The following is an 18,275-nucleotide window of genomic DNA, read 5'->3' on the forward strand; positions in this document are numbered from 1 at the left end:
CCGAACTCCCTCTACTACACTGAGCAGATCTACAAAACATCGGCGACAGGGAACTTCCCCGCCCTTGTTGTGGATGCAGCTCTGCGGACACACACACGTCTATCCCATCAGCCTCGGTGGAGACTTGTAGATCTTCCCCTGCGGCTCCCGCAAACAAAAATAACACGCTGTCACGTGACTGTACGGAAGCAGAGGGGCGAAGTGCGATACAAGATCTAAACAGACGACAAGATGGCATCTCATCCAGGAGGAGACGACCCAGGTACGAGCTAGCATCGGCACCGTTTGAACATGAAAGTGACAGCGTCGCCGGTAGTTCGCTGCTCGGAGACAATGTGGCGACCGGTCGAGTGACTCGTGTTCTGCGGCCGTAGCTTGTTTGCTTGCTAGCGCTAACATCACTTTAACTCAGGTTAGCTCGATGTTAGCTAACACGACAACGCCGCGTTAGCTTGATTAGCCACAACAGTGAGTTAGCAGATATGTGTGAAGGAAAGTGAAACACAGACGTCAACAGGCTCCTCGTCTGCTTAGGACATGTCGGCGTGTCTCGGCACGTATCGAACATCAGGGCCACGGTTCAGTCTAACTTGGGTCAATTAACTGAAGCTAATTCATTTAGCCAAGAAGCAGCACTGTGGGTATGTGCTGCGTATGTTTATATACAGTTATGTCACATACAGACAGAAAGTATCGCTATATATGAATGGTTAAATGGTGAACAAAAATACCAAGATTTTCTTATATTTATAAAAAAAATTTTTAACGTGGCTGATCATGAAGTGAACTCACAAACCACACTGATCATACACATGCAGTTGTTCTCTAATTTCTCACAATGATCATGTCTTGAAAGAAAGTAACATTTGGTGTTGATGTTTTTGTATCGCTTTAGTTTGACATATCGGGTTAGAAATATACTTTTCCTATAACTGACATGGTTTATCAGAAGGCCTCAAACTACTGTTTTCTAATTCATTAACAATAAGTTCCCTCATTGTCAAACTTTTGTTTCTTAAACAACAAATAAGTCTCTAAGAAGTTCTGATCAGACTCTTTATTGTCCCCTTTGTATCTAAGGAAGTGGGATAAAAATTGTTTCCACGTTTCAAGCTTTAAATACCTGTTATCATTTACCTTATTTCAAATATTTAAAACTGTTCCATGAGTTCTTGTATTTCCTTTATTCTGTATTTAGTGCGTGATTGATCCTTTTTCCTCTTTTGGTTATGTCAAGGCAAGGGTTGTAACTTTTGTTCTTTCTCTCCTTAATTTGTTTCCTGTTGGTTCTTTTTTAACTGTTGTGTTCCATATCACTGTTGGAGTTTGCGCCCACTGTTGCGATGACACATCTCAACAGGTTTATACTATCACTATAAATTAATTTCTCTCTATCGCTTTTTAGTATGCAGTCATATAACTGTGGTTGAATGACTTAACTCTGACCTTTCGTTTTCACAGGAAATTCCAAAGATCGGACACTGGAAGTGGGAACTGAATTACTCAAGGAGTAAGTGTATCCTGCCCATCCTACCTTCTATTTACTAACCAGGCAAATAGTCAAATCATACATATGCGTGTGTATTTGTCTTCCCCTTATCTAGTTTCATCTACCAGCGGGTTCAGAGACAGAGAGACGGCAATACTTCAGTGACCAGGGCACAGCTGGGTGGAGGAGATCAGCTTGACCCCAGACACAAGAAGCTCGCCCAGTGTCTGCAGCAGATCGGAGACGAGCTGGACGGAAATGTGGAGCTCAACAAGTAGGCTCCCTTTCTGTGCATCTGTTCAGGAACACACATATATTATGAATTGCAATGTTTTACCATTTACAACTGCATAATTAACCTGTCCTAATGGCTTAATGTTGTCTTTTCTAGTATGATAAATAGCTCCGCACTCAGTCCCACCAAAGAAATATTTCTGAAAGTTGCCATCGAGATCTTTTCGGATGGAAAATTCAACTGGGGCAGGGTGGTCGCACTCTTCTACTTTGCCTGTCGACTTGTCATGAAAGTAAGTGCGGTAGCTGAGTTGTGTCTCACTGTATTTAAGAAAACAAAATAAATTGAGACGCATCTGTTTTATGAAAACATGATTGAATAACAAAGCCTTTTCCTTTTCCACCTGTGCCAGGCTGTTGTGAACCAAGTTCCAGATGTCATTAGAACCATCATCAGCTGGACCACGGATTACCTCCGTGAAAATGTGATCAACTGGATCAGGGAGCAAGGTGGCTGGGTAAGCAGCTCCAACACATCATTGATTGGTATTTGATCTATTACTCATGATTCCTCATGAGACATTTGTTAAAATTCATGGTTGTTAAAAAAAAAATTATTTTTTCAGGAAGGTATTGGTTCCTACTTTGGCACTCCTACATGGCAGACGGTGGGAGTTTTCTTGGCTGGGGTTCTCGCCACTGCTCTGGTCCTTCGAAAGATCTGAGGTGTTTATGGAGAGCAGACGGGAGAAAGACAGGAGGGACTACGACGACTGTGGGAAATGTGGACAGGAACAAAAACACGAAAGAACATTGGAATGACCACAGAAGGAAATGATGGCAGAGCTGAACAGGAATAACCTGTTGGACAACGAGAACCATCTCTGCAGCACTTTCATGTCTAAGGATGTCTTGGAGTTTGACTTAAAGCAGTCTATTACCCATGATTCCTATGCCACTGAGGAAGTGAGCTCGGCATAATCACATGCACAAAATGTGGTGGGTGGAGAGTTTGTCAGACCTAAACAGGGAATGCGATTTTAAGTAATTTATTTTTTATTTGGTACAGAGAAGAAGAGTCACTGCATTCTGTGTCCTGACCGAACAGTTATATGGTCTGAAAGTTTCTCAATATTCAAAGGATTTTCCTTTCTCCATTATTTTTCATAGTTTTGTTTTTGTTCCGTTCAACTTGCTTTTCTGATCTTCCAGCTCTCTCCATCCATCTCATTCCTCATAGTGTCTGTAGCTTCTGAGTCCTGCCAATCTTCTCATGTATTTGTGAGTGTTTACTGGTGTAAATCTGTAGTGATCTGCTGGCAATGAAAGTGTTAGAGGGCGGTTGCATTCCAATCAAGACAATGCGATATTTTTGTAAACAACCATCAGATACCTCCCCCATTGCTAATTGTTAATTATATATAGCCACACCAAATTTCAAAATATGTAATATAATCCCAAATATGCTTGATTTTTTCCCCCCCCTCAAAATCCATGAATTTATCTCAGTGGTGGTGAAAAATCCTGGATTCGCCACTTTGTCTGGATCCTCGCTAAAATGTAATGGGTTCTTTCTTTGCCAATGTCTCACCCTTCCACCAGGTTCAGTGGAAACCTGTTCAATAGTTTTTGCATAATCCTGCAGACAGGAGTCAAAACATAACCTCCTTGGAGGAGGCAACAATTGGGTTGAAACAACCTTGAGTAATTCCCCCCCTTTCTACCAGTGAAGGCACAGCTTAGCCTTATTTCAGTGAATAAGAAAAAAGTACCACAGCAAAAGGGATATTACAATTGTGACAATTCAATACCTATTGTGTGTTACCTATTGTCTAAGGCCATTTCAACCAGCATTGTGATGACAATGTGGCTCCCAGTAAGATGAAATTCTATTTCCATGCCTCATGAACTGATGTTTCCTGAACTCAATGGAAGACGTTGCACTGCAGCCACAGAAAGCACTGGATCGCTCACAGATACTTACCTCACTTTATACATATTCAGAGTACTGTATTGTTATCTGAGTTCTTCGATCCTCAATCTTCTCGACATAGCAACAGGCTTTTTATACATTTTTCTTGTTTGTCAGTGCCTTGGTGTTTTCTTTTTTTTTAAACTCTGGAATCAATTTTTGATAATCTCAAATTTTCACGTTTTTCTATCACGTTTGTAAAAGCTGAAATTAGTTTAAAGTCTCCCTGATAATCTTTTTGCAGTGACGTATGTTACAATACTGAAAATAAATCTTTTTAACTCTTACTGTGGAGGATGATCAAGAGGCGCACAGCAGCACCACAAAAAACAATCAAGCACATATATACACTTTGACGATGTCTGGGCATAAACATCATGAGGGAGGATTTTAGAAGATCGGTCATTATTGATATGAAAAGTTTACTCCTGGGAAGTGCGAATATTAATTACTGCATCTTCTGTGATATTTTGTGAGATGTTCTGGCCTATAGGTAGCATGGGAGGAAAGTATTTGTGTGCACGGAGATCGGGTGAGGTGGAATATTTTCTGAGAAATTACACAGAAACAGCTCATTAGATTTAGTTCTGCACTTGTAGAAGGTTTGGCTCGATAATTGTGGTAGAAGAAATAGCCAATGTGGCCGACCAGATTCAACCCATGAGGTAGTGAATACTCACTGTAAATGTCATGGAAATCCAGGTATTACAATAGTTTTCAAGCAACATTTTAAGCCTCTTAAAGCAGGGAGCAAATTGCAGAGTTCACAATGTTATTGCTGGTTTTACCAAAGTAATCCAAGATATAGTCATTAGAATACAACAGGAAATGTCACATGAATGAGTGAGATCAATAATGTATCATAGGTCAATGTACTGTTTATTGTACCATGTAAATTTGTTATAGAAACAAGCAACATGTAAACATCACAGTATTCTCAGCGCTTCGATACGGAAAAGACAAAAAGCTACGACGCACATTATGGCTTCAAAACATGAGGCAGTTCAGTTGGATTTTTTTTCACGCGGACATTCGGTCCTTGTACCATAAGACAAACAAAAGGCACATGTTAAAAGTAACTCAACACAAGGCGATATGACTGAAAGATAAGATGACACTGTGGCCAATAGGAGGAGGGAGTTATCTAGACTCCATCACTCCGTCTCTGATCCTCCACGTCCAGGTGGTGCTGAAGTCTGGAGCGGGAACGCAGCAGAGCTCCAGACCGGACTCCTGCACCTCCTCGTCGTGAGCGACCTGATGTCCCTCCTGCGTCTCCAGAGTGAAAACTCTCGCAGAGATCTAAAACAGAGAAACAAGGATTCAAACACGTGTAACTTTGTACGTGACAAACACTGAAACGGGCCTACAGAGGGTTATGTTCTTAGTCCTCACCTGATCACTAATTCCTGTAGCGATGTGGCCCACCTTCACCCGGCGTGTCTCTCTGATCCGGATGCTTCTCCCGTTGAAGTCTCTAATGCAGATGTCCACCCCTGAGCCATTCACAAAGCACAGAGACACATGATGTAGGGGGGAAATTATATCACATTTTACAAATAAAACAAGAGAGTTGCTCATGTTTTATCATCTCACCTTCAAAGCAACAGGGTGGTGGCAGGTGGGTGTTAGCCAGCAAATCCAAACTGAAGACCGGCACATCTGGCTGACTGTTGTAGGAGAAGACACCGGAACTGAAGTCGTCTCCCGGGCTCAGGGACCAGCGGCCAGAGTCCTTAAAAAAAAAAGGAGCACAAGCCAAAAGTTTAGTCTGTGTTAAAACTGTTACCAAATGGATGAACACATAAGAAGGTCTTTGTTAAGATGGCCTCAAACTTTAGAGTAAGACAATGACAACTCAGATAATCAGTCTCACTCCAACCATTTCTCTTCTGCAAACTATTCACTATATGTTGGTTGGGTTACCTTTTTGTCCCATGGTTCCCAGTTTGAATAAGCGTCACTGCTTAGACAAGACAAGAGCTGCACCTGCATCTCAGCAGACTGAGGCTGGGACAGACTGCTCAGGTAGAAATCTGTAGAAAACCCCCAGAAAAACTATGAGCAGAGTTCAAATAAACACCACACTAGTGGGCAAGAGGAGCAGAAAACTGAAAGGGACCTCACCTCGCTCCAGTTTACGAAGCTCGAGTTCAGACACTGTGGTTAACTTGTTGCACCTCTTGTGGTTCGGCTCGTAGATCAGTGTTCGTGGCGAGCACTGCAAGCCTGGCTTTAACTCATCTTCATCAGCCTCCTCTTCCTCATCATTAAGTTCCTTCATCTTCCTCCCTGTTGGGATTAGGTTCTGGACAGTCTCTCGATTTTCCTCAACCTCGTCATGGTCAACATTTCTACTAACGAGTGGCAGGGAGACAGGGGGTTTGTTGTCGACGTACAGGGGCTCGGTGTAGGGTCCATTCACTGGGCTGGTGAGTCCTCCAACTGCAGTCACAAAAACAAATCACATTAACTCCTTAACTAACTGATGCGTTCATGCGTGATTGTTTTCTCTTTGTTCTCCTTCTGCAACTAAACATTTACTCTAAGATTATGCTTCGTTGGAGTACAAGTGTCATTACCTTCTCTCAGAGCTCTGTCAGTTTTTTCTCTCAGGTCAAAGGCTGACGCCCTCTTTACCGGATCCTTCTGGAGTCCCGCCTTCAGAACGTCTGCCGTGAGAGGGCTACAGTCGGGTGGGATCTCTCTCAGAGGCGGTGGCTCATCAGCAATCTGTAAAAGGTGGCCTGGGTCAAGGGTTGGATTGGAATAGAAGTGACGAGAACACCAAACATCTGGGAGGAAGCAGCTGCGTGTCGCTGTGAAAGATACCTTCAGAAACAGTCTACAGGTGTAGTATCTTGTCCAGGGTTGACACCCGTTGAGCATGTGCAGTAACACACAGCAGCTGCTCCACACATCTGCTTTGGCTCCGCGGGGTTCCACTTTAACAATCTCAGGGGCCATGTGGGTCTCGGTGCCCTTCAGAACTGCATCGAATTATGGTACAGTGGGGAAAAAACAGTGGATTAAGACGTGGAAGTGGATACATTACACATCTGCTTGACTGAATGGCTGAAGTTCCACGGTATATTTACCATTCGACCCACAGAGGCTCTGTCCCTGACTATCGAGTCTCTCCGCGTGTCCGAAGTCGCACAGGAAGGTCTCGGTCCCATCGTCCGACAGCAGCACGTTGTCGGCTGTGGCGAGAGAATGATCCACTGCATTAATCTGGTTTGAGCACGCAGGTTGTTTTCAAATGCTTTCTTTGAATAAACCGACTTGAAACGACTGGACTAATCTCGAAACCGCTCGGCGCTTGCAGTGGCACTTTTTTCCATAACTTGTGCAGTTGACAGCACGGACGACATAATTAGAAACAGTGCAGCTGCGCAAACATAAAACAGCCCAGAGACAAAGGAGCGAAGTGGAAGGGAAATATGAAGTCACTGGAGTACAGCTGCTGGAGAAAACGCTAATGTGGAATGAATGTGGAGACTAATAAACAGGCAGCAGATAAAAGCCATTTGGCGTCACGGCCCTGATTTTCCTGTGGCCTTAAAGACACCAGGGGGCGCCTGAGCTGCAACAGCACCATCATGTTTTTAAACCTTCCCCTCCAGCTTTTCTCTGTTTATCCTCTTACAGAGTTCCCTTTTTTAGTTTCTCTTTCCTTCTTTTTTTTTAATTTCGATTATTCATTTTCATCCCCTGTCCTTTTTCTCCCGTCGTTCTCTCTTTCTAACTTCTTCCGGCGCCTTGTCTCACGCCCCCACCTCCCCTGTTTCGTTTCTCCTTCTTTTTTTTCTTGCTCTCCTGATTCTGTGCACATGCGCTGTTCTAAAGAGCAGCGGTGAGTCACACTGTGGGAAATTCCCAGCTCGACGTTTTTCTCTCTCTCTGTGTGGTTGTCTGGTTTCACAACACAGGTGCCGAAGATCAAATCTAGACTGTGGGACACTTGTGTTCCACACAACAGCTGCATAAAGACACAAAACCTCTTGATGAGAACTAATAAGGCATCTGACTTACTCTCTCTGCGTGTTTTCATCTTTTACTGGGAACCGCAAGAACTTTGTTTTGCCAGTTTGTGTTTGTCTCACAACTAAGATGGAAAATGTTTATGTGAGGATATCAGTTTTTTGTTTAATCACTGTTGTTACTTTAGTGGTAATGTCTTAAAGGACATGGGGATGTTATTATGGAGACAATAAAGAGATACAGATTTAGTTTCCCCACGTTTTAAGGGAAAATGTAGATGTATAAAATAAACCTTCAAGAGGTCTAATCATAATTTCCCAGGCAAGGGGGTTATGTTTTCTCCTCTGTCTGTTTGTTTGTTTGTAAGCAGGATAACACACAAACAAGTGAACAGATTTCCACACGTGGATGTGGAAAGGGAGGAGACCCATTGAAATTTGGCTGGGGATACAGATGACGTCCAGGATTTTTTTTCTTTAACATTGTGAGTTAAAGAGTTTCACTGATTTCCAGGGGAATACTTAATGGATCTTGATGGAAGAAAAAAAATCTTGCACATTTAGGGAACTGATGAATGTGTTAAGTTTGATGCAGCTTAATTCAATTTAAGGGGACTGTTGGGCCTTGGCGGAGGTAAGCGCTCTACTGAGTGGCGTCACTGTTTATGTTTGTCAGATGATACTTGAACAATTGTATGCATTTGTACACACAGCATACCTTTAATGTCGAGGTGCACCACTTTTTTCTTCACCAAGTACTCCAGCGCTGTTAAGACTTGTGAGTGGTAGTGGAGACTTAAATCCTCTGGCAGCCGGCCACGCTCTGCGATCAGCTGGCCCAGAGAGCCTGGAGCCACAGACAAGGTCAGAGCAAGACAAAGGCAAGGTGTTGTTAATATTTCCCAATACACAGCATCCGATTCAACTCTTCCTCCTGCTATCATGACCCATGGAGAAGAGTTTCAGCCAGAGACTGAGTTTGATGACAAAGGGGAAAAAAAGTATGAGGTTGTTTATCAAGCAGGAATCTCCTGTTACAGACGTTTGGTGTGATTTGGCTTCAAGGAGGCTCAACATCTCAAGCCTCCCAGAACCGCCCACTTCCTTGACATCAATCTCATCCGTATTTCACTACACTTGAACTCCTCACGCTGCACCTGGTGCACATGCTTTTACACTTAACTTTTTCTCTACTCAAAACACAGCACCTAGGGTTCTTACAAGAACAGCCTGTGGTTTTAAAAATTGATTTTAAAATCCTATACCTAGTTTTTAAGTCATTGAATGGCCTTCCACCACTTTTCTTAGCTGACCTACTCATCCCTTATACCCCTGCTCATACACTTCTATCTGCTGAGCAGCTGTTACTCTCACTACCCAGAGCAAGAATTGTGACATTGGGTGGTCAGGCTTTTACAGTGAGGACTCCACAACTGAGGAATAACCTTTGTTTGTCAATCAGAAAAAAAACTTACTTTCAATTACATGTTTTGTCCATTGTCTCCACATTAACATGTTTCAACTTGTAATTTTGCTATGTGTTTTGTTTTTTTATGCCTGTGAAGACTATGTTAACCTGATTTTTAAAAATAACTATATAGATAAAGTTTATTATTATTATCACCATTATAATTCTGATTTTAAATTTTCATTTCTATCTGAGGAGCAGCGGTAAGTCAGAATGTGTCATGTCAGTAAAAGGGAAGAGATATTTACCAGATTTGTGGTCCATGAAGAGGACAACATTCGTCCCCTCCCTGATCACTCCGAAGAGCTCCACCACACGAGGAGATCTGAGGGCACTCCACGCACCGACCTCCTCACTGCTGAACCTCTCCAAGGTTATCTGCGAGAAACCGATGGAACAAACGATTAATCACTCACAGAAAATAGGGAAAAAATAAAAAGAAGAATATGCTCTGTTTTACCTTTTTCACAGCAAATCTGAAGCCTGTGTTGACGTCTCGAGCACCGTGAACTTCACCATAGGAGCCTTCCTTGATAAAATGTGTGAGGACAAACTCCCTCCCCTCCTTGTACTCGGAGTCAACAGGCTGAATTTTCTATCAGGGGAAGAGGAAAAACAAATCAGTTTTGTTGAGCTACATTTTTAACAGACAGAAAACCGGATGTTAACTGAAGTAAAGCACAACGTACATCATTATAAAAGATTATTCCCTCGTTGCCGATGGAATCGGCTGCAGAGAACTCGTCTTCTTCTTCTCTCGCATCCCTCTCCACAGCTTTGAAGAAGGGCCCAGCGTAGCATGGGTCTCCCTGACTGACGCTCCCCCTGAGGCCAGCCAGGGCCAGCGAGCAGTCTCCGCAGCTGCTGAGGGAGTCAGAGTCACTGTCCTGCCCGAAGGAACGGAGACTGGAGAGGGAGCCGCACACCTGGTGCCTCCAGTTCAGAGGAGAGCAGCCGGAGTTGCCTGTGTTGTAAATCTTTCGGCTGTAGAGAGGAGGCCCTCTGTCCTGCTCCTCTGAGCTTTCAACGCTGCTGCAGCAGGACCCACTGAGGCTGCTTCTGCCTCCAAGAGACGACTCTTCCTACAGGAGATAAACAGAAACCATGATACTACATGCTCTTTACGTTCACATGTGAAATTGTTCAGTGATCAACCTCACAGGAAAGCTGATGTTTGTATGGGCATGTCTGCAGGTCGAAGCCTCAGAATGCCAAATAATGTTTCCAATAATCCTTGAAGAGGATTCACAAGGAAACAACAAAAGTACTCTACGTTTTCTCAACAAGATGTGAAGAGCAACCAAAGTTCTCACCCGAATCTGGAACAGAGAACTTCCACTCTCCTGTTCGGGGACTCCAGAATGCGTTCGCTGTCTGCGTTGCTGCTTCTTGTTCTTCTCCGACTCTCTTTTCTTCACCTTACGCTTCTGTCTCTTCCTGGTCTTTTTCCTGGATTTGAATTGTTCTGAGGGGCTGCCCGGCTCCTGCACGGAGGCTGTTGTTGGGCATGCCACATTGTTGTGGTCTGAGGAAAGACTGATGCAAACAAAAAAAGGAAAAATATGAATCCTACACGCGGCATTGATTAATGACTTAATGAATAAGTGGCAGTGTTGTCAAGGTAACGTCATACCTGAAGTAGCAGTTCGGGGAGGGAACAAAGCGTGTGCAAGATGGGATAAACTCCTGTGAGTCCTGGGTTTCACCTGAGGAGAGCAGAGAGCTGATGTTAAATCCTGTCCAGGCACAGTTATTTGATGTGTTATATTAATTAAATAAACATATATATTTACATTCAGCCTGTGCAATGAAGGTTGAGGTCTTCAATGGCATTTCGCCCACTTGCTCTGCAGTTCCATGCATTAGGAGTTTATTAAGTAAAGGGCTTAGATGTGGGAAGTCCATTTTGCTGTCCTTCCCCTCCTCTTCCTCCTCCTCGGTCTCCTGGTCAGCAGCTGAGCATGATGGGTAAGACCCCTTCAGCTCGGCTTGGGGTGACCCGGAGAACGGCGCCGTTGAGTTGAAAATCCTCTGCCTCACCGCCATTTCATCTGCTGGATCTGGAAAGTGAAGAGATCAAACGCAACTTATGAGTTTGGGCTTTCTCCACAATTGTTTTATATTATTAACGGACATATTGATGTCAAACAATAAATAATTACTATAATAACTGATAGTATATCCTTAGAACCTTTGAGTGGTACTTTTCTGAAACTTTGGTGTCATTTTTTCCATTAACACAAATATACTGTCTCTATGAGAATGAACTGATAGAATATATTTGTACATAAATGGGCTTAAAGGGCCCATATTCGACACCTTTCTGGGATTTAATTTGAGGTATTGGTACCCTAAAATGATATATCAGTGGATTCAATTTAAAAAAACTGCTGCAATGTGTATTTCCATGTCCTCTCTGCTGCCTGTCTCTGGAGCTGCAGACAGAACAGGCTGTTTTCACCTGCCTCTTCAGCCCATACCTCTGATTGGCTGACTGCACTTTGAGTGACACGTGACCAGGCCTATCACCGGTCTCATTCTGGTGCATTGACGATCTCTCTGGTAAACCCAGCTGAAAGTCACGTTGTTGCATGTTTGTTCAAGTTTAAGGAGGACAGACTGCCAATGTAGGAGTAACGTCCCGGGTTACAGTACGGAGTTTCAATTGCGAAGTATCTTAGACGTTACCGACACGGCACGTCATAAGAAATAAAGCATAACCGCCGGTCTCAAACAGTAACGTTCTTAGCAGGAATGTGCACGGACACATTCTCTTCCTTGCATCCCTCCACGCTGCAGTGTTTCTTCGGTGTTGTTTGTTGGGATTGGCCTGTGGTAGCTAACACGGTGCTAGCTCAGCAACATGTCTGCTTAGTGTCGGGTTTGGTGTGGAGGGGAGGTGGTGGGTTCGGAGGCTGGACTTGTACCGGCTGGGTGGGGCTGAGAGACGAGTGCGACCCCGAATGACATCATACGGGGGAGGAAGTACGAAACAAGACGTTACGAAACATATTTCTTAAAATTGACTGAGTGACTGTTTTCATACTTTGAGGGTCTCTACTGACCCCCTTCAATTAATTACAGATAGTAAAAGCCCAGAAAATGTATGTTACACAATGTGGGGTCTTTAATTGAAGATATATTGTGTTTGACGAGACAAATGCCTGAGTTTGTTATTATATAACGACAAGAAAATTACCAGAAAAGCTGAAACCAGCATCTTTATTAAATCTATTGATCAACTAATGACTTCAGACTCGAGTTTGTGATATTTTTCCATTTGTAATGAAAAGAAAGGGCATTTTTCTGCTCCAGAAAGCGCACTTCCAATTGATTATTGCATTTACGTGTCTGTATCAAATTTTCTCTGCCTGTTCTCAATAGTGAGTGACCTTTATAAATGTTTCCACATAATGAAACATAAATGACTTCTTCCTGTTAGTAGTAAAGTAGAGCCTAGAAGAGAGACACTGAGTGACAACCAATATAAATATTTAGGGTATTTTCAAGTTAAAAGCTCCACTAAATTTTTCTTCTTGCTTTTATTGGATTCTTAATCTAGTTCTTAGTGTGTCTTTTTTGATTTCAAAGAGGCACCACAAGGCTCAACACACAAGATCTTTACTCTTCTGGGAAGAACAGAAATATGCAACAATGACCTGTACTGTGGCTGCTGAGTACATATAAATCTGCTGGTTTACAGTTTTGTTTTTTTAAACGAATACATTCAACTGGACCCTGTCAGTGCAGGAGCATGATGATCACTTGATCTTCAAACTGAAATGAACTGAAACTTTGAAAGTGTTGCAGTGAGCATATGAGACAGGAAACTCAAACCCAAGCCTTGTTTTGACAGTTGCAACCCAAATGTCGAAGGCACCTACTCTCTTTCAGAAGGAAGAAGTAAAAGGCTGCATGTTAGCCACGGCCGCACTGAATTTCCAACAGAAATCTGCATTATTACCTGCCTTTGGCTTTGAGGTTATAATCAACAAAGAATCAGTGTTAAATCAACACACTCAGACACACTGATTTCATCTTAACACTGCTGTAAAGCATTGAATGTTGTGTGAAAGGCACAAACTGAGAGCATTTGACTCTTTCTGCACATTTAAATAAAAATGTTCTTTACAGAGGTCATACGAGGATGAATCCTGACATCTTCCATAAAGCAATCGCTTGGCTCCTTAAGCAAATGACCCTGGTTCTAACATCACGCTGTTGTCAAATTTCATCTAAATCTGTCTAAGTTTCGTAACATCATTAACTTGTGTGCCGACCTCATAATGCACTGCAAGATTATCTAGAGCCCAGCATTTTCAACTTCATCTGAAGACGCTGCATTGGTGCTGTGAAAGCACCGGTTGACACCACACCCCAGTGAAATTACGTGGAAACGAAATAGAGAAGATCCTGTGCAATAAAAACAAAAACAGCTCTGTGGATGTGTCTGTGAGGCCAAGCTGCGTGTGGACATACCGCCCGATGCCAGTCGGAGCCGCGATCCTCTCTCCTCTCTCTCTGAGTAACCTGTCATCTACATGAGCAAAACTAGGTGCTCTGTTTGTCTTCGTCGTCGTTCACGGTTTGATTCCCAGCAACAGTTTGGCTCTGTCCCTGTAACTCAGCTCTCTGTGCCGTCTGATGCTGGCTGACAGCCAACACAAGGGGGAGGAGCCGGCTGACAATGACTTATGGGAAATGCATCTCCACTTCCCCATATTCCCCCCCTCCCTCTGGTCCCTCCCCAGGCTCACTAGCTCTTCCCTCAGAATAGATTCAAAGGATAGCATGTGGTGGTTGTTTTTGATGATTACTGTGAACTGAGCAATGTGAAAAAACCTGAATGTCAGCTATCGGCGTCCCACGCCCATTAAGATAATGTTAATGTTTTTACGTTTAGAAGAACCGATAGCTATGATCATTACAGCATCGCCTCAAAGTCAAATTTAAAGTGGATTATTGATTAAAAAGCTCTTATTAAATCAAAACTCCTACATGATTTTCACATTATTCTGTGTATATTCTTACTACAGACAGCAAGTAGGGATTTCCTGTACACACCCCCACAACACTAAATGAAACATTAGGATTTTGGTGACCTTCTATAGGTTCTGACCACAGACTATGTCAATCCACTTCCTCATACTCTCTAGAAAAGCTCAAATATCCAAGATAGAAACGCTGCCATTTGGAGCCAGAGTTGGAACATACGCTTAACCAGTAGTGAACCATTTTTGAGCAAATATATTTGATGTGAACTTCAATTTTTTAACTTGGTCAGTGTCTCATTAAGGACCTCTACTGCAGCCAGCCACCAAGTTGTCCTTGTTTTTCGTACAGTCTATGGCTCTGACATCCTAAAGAGCGTGTGGCTAATCAAATGTCAGACAAATGCACAGCAACCACTATGTCATGTTAATAAAACTAACAACAACAATACAGAGTTTCCATGAAACCGCTAACTACCCACTTATATGTCCAAAAAAATGTGATATCTGATGTTATGACGTTCTTCTCATGGAAGATTTGCCACCAAGAGACTTTGGTGAAAGTGTTTGAAGCTTTCTGAAACAGTCGCACTTGCTTTGATTTTCTGCAGCAAAACCTGAAACTGCTACAGAACAGGAACCTCTGAATGCCTCACGACAGGCTCTGCTATAAGCCATGACCGAGAAAGATAAAAACAAGTTGCTCACTGCTTCCTTTGTGATAAGCAAAATGTTTATTGTCATAGCAACAATGTCAATGTTACACTGCAGACAATGTCACAGCTGGTTAGGATTTGATAATGCTTCTCTTAATAGGCACAGACTGATTTTAAAAGTTGACATAACTTTGAAGGGAAAAAAAAGTCTTGATCATGTCGTGTTTCATATTTCCAGCAGCAGCGATTTTGAATCAACATGAGAAGTAGATATTAGCAGTCACCATGGCTGATCACAATGCAGCAGCATTTTAAAATAGAGATAAACACCTGAAACGGCTTTTCATAAATTGATTGATTCATCTAGGATGATTTTCATGGCACATTGAAGTGGGTTTTTTTTAGGTTTAAGCCTCTGAAATTTGTATTTTCTTGTTTTCTGCTATGATTGTAAATTACATATTTTTGTGTTTTGGAATGCTGGTCAATTACCAAAGATCCTGGACAATAGTGATGTATAGTTTTTTTGCTCATCAATTGATTAAGTTGGAAAATTAAGGTTAGATTCAATAACTTAAAAAGTTAGTTGTAGTCCAGGTTGGTCTATAAAATATCAACAAATACATTCATTAAGGCCAGGATAATGTCTACAAATTGCACATTTTTACCGACCAACAGCCCAAACCAACAAATGCTACGTTTACAGTTTATCCCTTGAGAAACTGTTACCAGTGAAAGTTTGACAGACAGATAATAAAATAATCAAACTAGTAATTTGTTTTCTGTCAGTCGAGTACAAACCAATAGAACATGACCACCAACTACCGCCTTCAGATGTGAAACCAAGAGGAACCAACACCGCTCTGACAGTGATAACAAAAACCAAACTCCACGAGCTTCACAGAGATAAGGGATGAAAGTTACGACAGGGCCGTTGCATTGGTTTACATCAGCACAGCCAATAATTACCTGGCAACTGAGAGTAAACACCCAATAACATTGAGCCTCGAATACAATCAGGATTAATGAATAATGATCTAGTTTTCCTGAGAAGTCCTGAGTTTACCGCCACATGCAGTCGGTGGCCATAATGAGCCGACTCCTGCTGTACACCCACACAGATTAATAAAATTCCAAAGCCTTTAGTAAGAGAAGTGAAAAGGCACAGAACCTGAAGTTGACACACAAAAGCAGAGCATTCCTTGAGCAAAAACACCGGCTGCTTCTCAAGAAAATGTTCTAATATGGACCACACGAGACACGTCTAGCTTCAAGTGCCCTTTGTGCTATTCAGTCATAACTGTCTGTTTGCATTAACTTCCCTTTTCCTTGTCAATGTTTACTACAATGGTCTTTTCTCCTTTTCACTTCTCTTTAAGCATTTCGTTATTTTATCTTCATTTGCATGCCTGCTTTTGGTGTTTCCTCATTTCAAATATAATATTTACGCTGGTGTTTCCTCATTTCCGGTTAATACTGTTTTGCTCTCTGCATGTATTGGGGTGGGTGGATGGGTGGGGAAACTGTTTTTACTGCTTTTATTCTGTAAACTATTACATGTGTTTGTATTAAAGTGCTTTAGAAATAAAGTCTAAAGGCTGCAATAAAGGACTTAAATCTCGCCTCCTCCATGTTAGTGAGTGGGGCATGAGCATGATTGCTGTCAGTTTAGTTGGTTCTTATCACACTGATACATATTCAGGAGCGCATGCTTCTGACAAGATTGGTTTTAATCTGTTACTTGATGCTTAGAAAGAAGGGTGAAACATCATGATTGATAGCTGAGCCTGACTCGTGATTGGTCGAGCCCTGTATCGGCGGGACCTCATTACAGCGGCACATTCCTTCAATCACTCCTGCGCAGACTCTGGCTGTGAATGTGCAAGATGGCAGCTTTCATATCCCAGTAGCGGGAGGAAGTAGAGATACGCAGTCCATCGTTATTTACACTCTATGCATCAGTCTGGAAGGTGTGACAACCCGAAACTCTGGGATTCCTTTTGTCTTGTTTTGCTTTTTGACAGTTAATAGACAAAAGGGTGACGTAATGAATCCAGAAAATAATATGATAATGGGATAATGAAAATAAGGTTACAAATGAACCATACATAATTTGAAAAATTCTTAAAAACATGCATTTCCACATTCATTTTCAATACACACACACACACACACACACACATAAGAGCATACGTATACTTTTTGAAGCTGAAAAGAGAATAAGACATCTGCACAAACAGGACACCACATGTTTCTCTATGAAGAATGGACCCAGGCCAGAGCTGCTTAGCTGTAAATGCAGACCAGGAGTTTGACTCTGGGCCAACACAGGTCTGGTATGTGCTGTATGTGCAATGCAAAGAAGCAGCAGAACTCGCTTTCAATAATAAACCTGTTGTAAACAATTACATCTGACGTGAGCTTATAACGGCTTAATTAAGAAGTTAATACCTGCTAATAACGTGACATTAAGCAGACGTGAACATAATAACTGCTCTTGTGGGAACGCCTGGGTCAGTTAGTAACTTAAACTTGAATTTGTAATGAATCAAGACTTTTCCACTCGTTTTTCTTATGTATTAAATGTGCATCCTGGTTGTTTGCACACTTGTGTTTATTTTAGATTATGCTACGTCTGATACGTTGTCCTCAAGGTTAATGTAACTAGATCCTATCATAAGGATTCTTTGTAAGAACAAAAGCATGAAACATCACCACGGAGGAAACTACAAGCAGGAGCACAACAGTTGTTTTAATGAGAGACATCTGGATTCTAGAGGCGTACGTGCAGTTCTGTAATGGTGACCTGTACATCCAGACTTATCCAGATTTACAGTAACAGCAGCCTGACTCTCAGAACCTCACCACTGACGATTTTATTTGCAACAACCTCACAGATAAAGCTGCTTTCTCCAGTCGCGTGTTTACTTCTTCTCGACTGTACTGTCAGAGAAGTGAAGTCTGAAGTTCCTCCCTCGACACTTTCTCCGCCATTCCACGCAAAGCGTCGCCCGTCGTCTCTACTTCCTCGTTCACAAGTCAAAGATTAAAAAGAAGAAATATATGTGTCGAGATAGAATCAGGGAGTCTGGAGTCAGATCGCTCGGTTCAACGACTTCATCTGATGTTTTATGCTTGTTTTGTACTCACCGAGCTTCCAGTTCGGAGGGAAGGCGTCGGCCGATGGCGATTAATCAGGTCAAGCTGGCTACGAGAAGGGCTTCCGGTTGAATTTCAAAATAAAAATATTGATCCCTTAATTACACAATTATCGTATACAATTGAATGATAAAAGACATCAACATATTTTTACTGCTGCTCAGAGTCTAAGTGATGTTTTCTCAATTTATTTGGGAGGTGGCTGTTGTGCTTTTATTTTGAGGCAGAATCCTCAGTACTTCCTTTCAGCGCTTGTAAATTTGTAACGTTTGTAACACTTCCTGGAGAAAGAAAGGAGGAAGTGGCAATTTATTTATTTAATT

The 18,275-nt window shown here is 42.3% G+C and overlaps 2 protein-coding genes across 3 annotated transcripts; one reads left to right on the forward strand and one right to left on the reverse strand.

Annotated features, from left to right (window-relative positions):
* The first annotated feature begins 159 nt into the window (after positions 1-159).
* Positions 160-3,982, forward strand: baxa (BCL2 associated X, apoptosis regulator a). The gene is made up of 6 exons (XM_061089597.1): positions 160-262; positions 1,462-1,510; positions 1,605-1,763; positions 1,881-2,016; positions 2,137-2,241; positions 2,350-3,982. The coding sequence occupies exons 1-6, from the start codon at positions 232-234 to the stop codon at positions 2,446-2,448; spliced, it is 579 nt and encodes a 192-aa protein (XP_060945580.1). The 5' UTR covers positions 160-231; the 3' UTR covers positions 2,449-3,982.
* A 575-nt stretch (positions 3,983-4,557) lies between these two features.
* On the reverse strand, positions 4,558-17,999 carry map3k14a (mitogen-activated protein kinase kinase kinase 14a). Of its 2 annotated transcripts, none has more exons than XM_061089567.1 (16): positions 17,944-17,999; positions 10,940-11,206; positions 10,780-10,852; positions 10,460-10,682; positions 9,836-10,228; positions 9,607-9,741; positions 9,395-9,524; positions 8,397-8,525; positions 6,794-6,898; positions 6,528-6,685; positions 6,278-6,428; positions 5,823-6,140; positions 5,622-5,731; positions 5,292-5,430; positions 5,091-5,191; positions 4,558-4,997 (listed from the first exon to the last, which is right to left on the reverse strand). In XM_061089567.1, the coding sequence occupies exons 2-16, from the start codon at positions 11,190-11,192 to the stop codon at positions 4,836-4,838; spliced, it is 2,580 nt and encodes an 859-aa protein (XP_060945550.1). In that variant the 5' UTR covers positions 11,193-11,206; positions 17,944-17,999; the 3' UTR covers positions 4,558-4,835. The 2 variants fall into 2 exon arrangements, with proteins under 2 accessions (XP_060945550.1, XP_060945548.1); XM_061089565.1 differs by lacking the exon at positions 17,944-17,999 and adding an exon at positions 13,626-13,731.
* Between the last annotated feature and the right edge of the window lie 276 nt (positions 18,000-18,275).

The sequence above is a fragment of the Limanda limanda genome, chromosome 17 (genome assembly GCF_963576545.1).
Source record: "Limanda limanda chromosome 17, fLimLim1.1, whole genome shotgun sequence".
Taxonomy (NCBI): Eukaryota; Metazoa; Chordata; class Actinopteri; order Pleuronectiformes; family Pleuronectidae; genus Limanda; species Limanda limanda.

What these genes read in the sequence shown, in the direction of transcription:
- baxa (XM_061089597.1), top strand. Translation starts at nt 232, where the DNA reads ATGGCATCTCATCCAGGAGGAGACGACCCAG. An exon ending in GGAACTGAATTACTCAAGGA is followed by an intron (nt 1,511 to 1,604) that starts GTAAGTGTATCC and finishes CCCCTTATCTAG; the next exon opens with TTTCATCTACCAGCGGGTTC. An exon ending in CCTGTCGACTTGTCATGAAA is followed by an intron (nt 2,017 to 2,136) that starts GTAAGTGCGGTA and finishes CACCTGTGCCAG; the next exon opens with GCTGTTGTGAACCAAGTTCC.
- map3k14a (XM_061089565.1), bottom strand. Translation starts at nt 13,683, where the DNA reads ATGACAGGTTACTCAGAGAGAGAGGAGAGAGGATCGCGGCTCCGACTG. An exon ending in TCCCCGAACTGCTACTTCAG is followed by an intron (nt 10,683 to 10,779) that starts GTATGACGTTAC and finishes TGTTTGCATCAG; the next exon opens with TCTTTCCTCAGACCACAACA. An exon ending in GAATAATCTTTTATAATGAT is followed by an intron (nt 9,742 to 9,835) that starts GTACGTTGTGCT and finishes TTCCCCTGATAG; the next exon opens with AAAATTCAGCCTGTTGACTC.